This window comes from Leptosomus discolor, chromosome 1, assembly GCF_034619465.1.
Source record: "Leptosomus discolor isolate bLepDis1 chromosome 1, bLepDis1.hap2, whole genome shotgun sequence".
NCBI classification, from domain to species: Eukaryota; Metazoa; Chordata; class Aves; order Leptosomiformes; family Leptosomidae; genus Leptosomus; species Leptosomus discolor.
Genome location: NC_141391.1, coordinates 218,667,920 through 218,673,919, shown reverse-complemented (window position 1 = coordinate 218,673,919; position 6,000 = coordinate 218,667,920). Strand labels below are relative to the sequence as shown.

The 6,000-nt window shown below is 64.1% G+C and overlaps 1 protein-coding gene across 1 annotated transcript; it reads left to right on the top strand.

Moving 5' to 3' along the window:
• The first annotated feature begins 2,246 nt into the window (after positions 1 to 2,246).
• Positions 2,247 to 4,373, top strand: LOC147416416 (maestro heat-like repeat-containing protein family member 9). Its single transcript, XM_086462616.1, has 8 exons — positions 2,247 to 2,340; positions 2,655 to 2,734; positions 2,849 to 2,998; positions 3,174 to 3,328; positions 3,491 to 3,638; positions 3,905 to 4,095; positions 4,185 to 4,322; positions 4,370 to 4,373. Exons 1-8 carry the CDS (start codon positions 2,247 to 2,249, stop codon positions 4,371 to 4,373), a joined length of 960 nt encoding a protein of 319 aa, XP_086318742.1.
• The last annotated feature ends 1,627 nt before the right edge of the window (positions 4,374 to 6,000 follow it).

Genomic DNA, 6,000 nt, shown 5'->3' with positions numbered 1-6,000 from the left:
ACACCGTGGCCACCATCCCATCATGCCATGGCCACGAGGGTTCCAATCCTTGGGGGTGCCCATCCCTGGGGGTGCCTGTCCCCCCGCCATGGGGTGCTGATCTCTGGGGGTGCCCACCCGTGGGCTGGGGGGAGGATCCCAGTGCCCCCTGCTCACTCTACGCGCAGGGGGAGGCCCCGCAGTCCATGGCGCTGCTGTGGGGCACCCCACACTCTGGCACCGTCCCCTCGGCTCCGGGAGTGGCTGTGCACCCGGGCAGAGGGATGCCCTCGGAGGTGTCAGAGTGAGCCCCACCAATGCACTCCCCCCCTCCCCAGCACTACACCCCCCTGGCATTGCACCCCCCAGTCCTGCACCCGTGGGGCTGTGGGGGTACCCTAGGGTGCTTGGGGGGTGGGGGTATGACCTCACTGGGGGACCCCAAAGCCCGAGATAGTCCCTTCCCCAAGCACCAGTGTTTGGTGGATGCGCACGCCCCCCCTGGACTCCACCTGGACGGTGTCCTGCCCTGGACCCCCCCATTACACCCCAGGACCCCAGTATCCTGGACCGGACACCCCCCCCCCAGACCCCCAGCACACCCCAGTATCCAGCACTGGACCCCCACTGCACGCTCCAGGATCCCCCTCCCATGCCCCCCCCCCCTCCAACCTTTTCACAGTGATCACAGCACCCTGAGACTCCCAGTGCTTTATCGGTGGGTCCAGGACCCCTTTGGGACATCCCAGGTCCCCCCCGGACCACAATGTTCTGCCCTGGACCCCCCAGGACCCCCAGCAGATGCCAGTATCCTACCCAGGACCCCCCCAGGACCCCTCCATGGACCCCCCAACTCACATCCCCCCCATTCAACCTCCCCACAGCCATCACAGCACCCTGAGTCTCCCAGTGCTTTATTGGTGGGCCCAGGACCCCTTTGGGACCCCCCAGGCCCTGCCACCTCCCCATCACTGGTGGTGGGTGCCGGGGGGGTTTCAAGGGACGGTGACGTGGTACGGGCTGCCAGGGACGTTGTTGTCCCCCCAGCGCAGGATGAGGACGTAGTCCCCCTTCTCCTCGACCGTGGAGGTGACGTTGCAGACCCGGTTGCTGGGGCCACCTGAGCCTGCGAGGAAGGCTGGGGGGCTCCTGGCCTCTCCCTGCCCGTGGGACAGCTCTTCTCCAAGAGCACTTTCTGACACCCCACCGTGGGAATACGAAATCCATGTTGTTCTACAGGAGGCCCAGGAGCATGAAGAGGAGAGAACAAGTAACGGCTTTCAGACCTGCAGAACCTCACGCTTTCCAAGGCAACCTGAACCCAACCGCTGTGGCTGCCACACTGCGGACAGAGGCAGGAACAAAGCTCTGGAGGAAGAACGGAAAAGGAAAGGAAAGGACCAAGGAAGGAAGTGATGCGATGTCTAGGCTGGTTCTTGGCTTGCTTTCTGTAGCTTGTCCCACACCTTGCGCACAACTTGGCCATCCTCTGGTGGTGGCAAGCAGCACGTGAATGGCTGCACCTGCCCATCTCGAGCGACTTCTCTTCTACCCGTCTTTCTCCAACCGGGGGGTCTTGCTTTGGTCCCTAGTGTCCCCAGAGCCTTGGGGAAGAGGAGCAAAAGGGTACCTGTGCTGAGAAACAGTTGCCCGGTCGTGCAGCACGGTGGGAAAAGTGGCCAGAAACCCCTTTGCCCTTTGGTTCTTCTGCCGAAGCCTTAATGCTGCCGACAAAGCTCATGGGCAGAGCCCAGAGATGTGGAGATCCCTGAACAACGTGTCCCTGGAGGTCTCCACAACTCCTCTCCCCGCCATGGACTGCCCTTTGCTTCCCGCCTGGGTGTTGCTGCTTGGGTTGTTGAGGGGTCCCAGGTGCCTCTTTAGCCGGCCCCTGCGGATCTCCTTCGGGCTGTGCCACTGCGGGGCAGGTTGGCTGGGCTTAGGGAGACCCCAGGACACGGGCACGTGGCAGCGTGTCACAGGGCCCTTTGTGACCCGCCATGATCCGAGCGCTGCGGATTGGACGGCGCAGGGCAGCGTGTCACAAGGCCCATTGTCACCCTCCAGGATATGAGCGCTGGCGGTGACGCAGCCACCCCACATTGCCCGGAGGACGGGACAGGACAGGGCTGCGAGGAGCCCCTGCACAGCCACCTCCTTCCCTTCCGACCCACGTCTGTGGCACTTTTCCAAGGCGTCTCCCGTCCCCGTGGCAGGAGCCCTCGAGGCCAGGCCTCCTCAGTGGCATGGCAGAGAGATCCCCCAGCATGCCCTGGCTGGAGGAGGAGGAGGAGGAAGGTGCTGGCACTGCCCCAGCATGGCAGCCTGATGAGGAGGAAAAGGTGCAACCTCTGCAGGCTGGTGAGTGGCTGAGCTGGGCCACAGGGCTAGTGGCTGCAGCCGGCTCAACCCCATCCCATCCCATCCCATCCCATCCCATCCCATGCCCTGTGGACATCCGCAGGGAAAGAGGGGGCAGGGCTGTTCCCCACGGCCACGCTTTGCCCATGCTCCACACAATGGGCAGCCCCAGCCCCAACCTGCAGCCAGAGAGAAGGGGTCCCCACCAGCCCCAGTCCTGAGGCTGCCCCTGCCTGCAGAGGGCAGGGCCCTCGGCTCCCTTCTCCAGCCTCTCCCACAGCCCCTCAGCTCTGCCTGTGCTCGGGCTTTGCCAGATCCACACCGGGACCTGCCAGAAGAGGAAGAGGAGCAGAAGCAGGAAGGCACCCGTGTCCTCTTCCACAGAAAAGCACAGGTACCGACAGCCGTGCTCGCCTGGGCTGGGCCTGCTCTCACTGGTCAGCCCAGCACCACCGCTGGAGCACTTGAGGGGACATCCTCCTCTTCCCTGCCCTTCCTTCACCTGCAGATGGTTTGGGAATCCCTCCAGCCCGCTGAGCGTGAAGCCACCGCCATCGCGGCCATCGAGCACATGACAGACTCTGACTCCATCGATGCAGAGGCTCCCGCTGCCATGCTGGATGTGCTTGTGGGAAGCGACCCCTCCAGTTTGGAGGAAGTAAGTAGCCTGTGGCCCCCCCAGGGATCCTGTGCCCCTTGAAGCCCAGGTCCGCTGGGCACCTGACAGCTTCTTAGGCCAGCAGAGGGTGGTGGGACGGGAAGCACTTCTCGGGGGAAGCTGGGGAAAGGGTTTGCTCTGGCAGCACTCCAACCCTCAGCCATGTCTCCTTCAGGTGCCGAGCATTGTGAGGTGCATCTACTGGTGGCTCGTGTTCAACACGGAAGGGGCTGCTGAGCACAGACTGGACGGTGCCCTTCTGGAGCTGACCCGCGTGCACCCCCATGATGTGGTGGTGACCCTCCTATGCTATAGTCCATCGTGTGACAGGTATGCAGCCCACCTGCCTCGAGGGCTCAGGGCTCACTTTTAGACCTTTAGAGCCCATCAGGCTGTAGAACCTGTCCCTGGCTGCCAGCCTGGGACCCCGCGGTTGCCCGGGCCACGGTGCTGTGGCCGAGACCGCGCTGACACAGAGCTCTGGGCTTGCAGAGCTGCTGCGACCATGTGGAGGGCGATGGCGTCCGAGAGCGCGACTGCCGAGAAGGTGCTGCTGGAGCTGCTCTGCGTGCTGGAGGACTGGCCGCTGCACAGCACGTCCACCTCCGATGGGGACGACGGCGACATCTTTGCCCTGACCGTGAGTTTCTGGACCAGGCCTTTGCTCGCCCCCAGGGTCGCCTCTCTGGGCAGCTCTCCAGCCTGTGCCACCGCTGCATCCCCCTGCCTCGCGTGGTGGGCTGGGAACATGGCTTAGGGGCAGGTTGAGGGGCAGCCGGGCCAGGTGCTCCCCCTGCGTCTCCCGTGGCCCCAGGCAGCGCCTGAGCCTCACCCTCCTACGCTCGGGCCCTGCCATGGGGACGTCTTGGCACTGAGCACTGTCTCTGCGTGTTTTCTTTTCTGCAGGCAACCAGGGTGCTGCGGGAGATCCTCCGGCCAGTGCCCTTCTTCCGAGGGTGGCTGGAGAAGCATTTCCCCCGTCTCTTCCTGGCTCTGCTCTTCCAAATTTTCTTCAGCACAGAGCAGATGCCAGAGGAGGTTGAAAGCTTCTGGATGAAATGCCAGGAGGAAGACTGCCTTCTCACCACCCCCAACAGGTGCTCCACCCCAGTCCTCCCATCCCTCCCACGGCCCTGGGGCTGCGGCCAAGGCTCCCAGCGTGACCTGGGCTTTGCTCTGCACACAGGTTTGCAGTGCTGACCCTGAAAGCGCTGCTCTGCTGTCTTGACCTTGAGGACGTGGTGTTTAAAGTGGAACGTAAGCGTGGCTGGGACACACTCCTCAAGGCAGAGACCAGACACTGGGCAATGGGTCTGCTGGCCAGGTGAGAGACCTCTTCTCCCCACTCCCCCTGCCATTCCTCCCTTGCAGATAGGGCACCCCGCCCAATCCAACCCCTCGGTCATGGAACTGATGGGCAAACTCAAGGGGATGAAGAAAGTCTGTAGATCTTGGAAGGAGGGGATGGCCACTTGGGAGGACTGTAGGACTGTTGTCAGAGGATGTAGGGAGGCAACTAGGAAAGCTAAGGCCTCCTTGGATTTCAGCCCTGCAATGGAGGTCAAGGACAGCAGAAAGGGCATCTTCAAATACCCTGCAGACAACACTAACACCAGAGGCACTGCAGGCCCACTGCTGAGCGAGGCGGGTGCCCTGGTGACAGAGGATACAGAGAAGGCGGAGGTACCGAATGCCTCCTTTGCCTCTGTCTATCCTGCTGGAGCCTGTCCTCAGGAGCCGCAGAGCCCTGAGGCCCCAGAGGAAGTCAGGAGAAAGGAGGAGTTTGACTGGGTCGGTGAGGACTGGGTTGGGGGTCAGTTAAGCAAGCGGGACACACGCAATCAATCCGTGGGCCCTGATGGGATGCACCCACGGGTGCTGAGGGACTTGTCACCAAGGGATAGCTCAGCATACTGGAAAAGCCTGGGAGAGGTGGGCGCACAGGAGCAGCCACCTCCCAAAACGCCGGCGTGCCCTCCGGTGGGGCCTGGGCTGACGGCTGAGAGCAGGGGGCCTGTCTGCAGGCAGCCCCACCGAGGGCATCCTGCCGGGGCAACGCAGGAGGCGCTGAGGGCCAGTGACAGAGCGTGGGGGCATGAGTCCTGCTGGTGCTGGGCACTGCCTTTCTCCTGGGAAGGGGTGGTGGGGAAGGAGCAGGCCTCGGTGAGTCACTTCCAGGAGAGGTTTGCCCACGGTGCCGCCTTCCCCCTGCAGGGAGATGCGCAGACTGCCGAGCAGCATACGCTCCTGGCTCTCGTGCTACCTGGTCGAAGCGCTCTGCAGGGAGGAGCTGCGCTGGGAGGTCCCCACCATGGCGTTCCTTGTCGAGGTGAGCCCGATGGCAAGCACCGCCGCGCTGAGCTGCCTCCCACCACTCTGCCCTCTCGGAGCTGCAGCTGCGGGGGGAGCCCAGTCAGAGGGGCTGGGGCAGAGGGTGGGCTCCGCCGCGTGCCCTTGGCCCCTTGCTGCTGGGGTGACACTTGTCCCCACCTGTGTTTCTGCCCGCTCTGTGCCAGCTCTCGCTCTGCCGTCACGGCTCCTCCCAGGCCCAGGAATCAGAGGCTGCCGAGGGCTGGCACAGAGCGGAGTGGGCGAGCGCCCTGCGCCCTGTGCCCCGCGGCGCAGGGCAGGGAGCCCAGGGGCTCTGCGCAGCCACTGCTGCCGTCGGGCTCAGCTGCCTGGGACGGTGCCCGTGCCCTGTGCTGGGGCCCTGCTGGCCCGGCAGGCCTGTCACTGCTCCGTGGGTTTCAGCTCCTGGCCTGCCCTGACGTCACGGGATGGGGTGACTGCATGCTGGAGCTCGTCCCAAGGTTCCTGCAGGGGGAGAGCAGAGAGATGCATCGCCTGGTGCTCAGAGTCCTCCTCGTGCTCTGCAAGACACCCTCGATGGTGAGAAGGGGGGCAGCCAGCTGAAGCCGTGCTGGCACGTGGGGCTGTGGAAGGGGGGCTGGGTAGCACCGTAGCTGGGACTTGGCTGGGCTTCGGGACCTGTGGCAGCTGCT

What these genes read in the sequence shown, in the direction of transcription:
- LOC147416416 (XM_086462616.1), top strand. Translation starts at nt 2,247, where the DNA reads ATGCCCTGGCTGGAGGAGGAGGAGGAGGAAGGTGCTGGCACTGCCCCA. An exon ending in GGTGCAACCTCTGCAGGCTG is followed by an intron (nt 2,341 to 2,654) that starts GTGAGTGGCTGA and finishes GGGCTTTGCCAG; the next exon opens with ATCCACACCGGGACCTGCCA. An exon ending in ACCCCTCCAGTTTGGAGGAA is followed by an intron (nt 2,999 to 3,173) that starts GTAAGTAGCCTG and finishes TGTCTCCTTCAG; the next exon opens with GTGCCGAGCATTGTGAGGTG.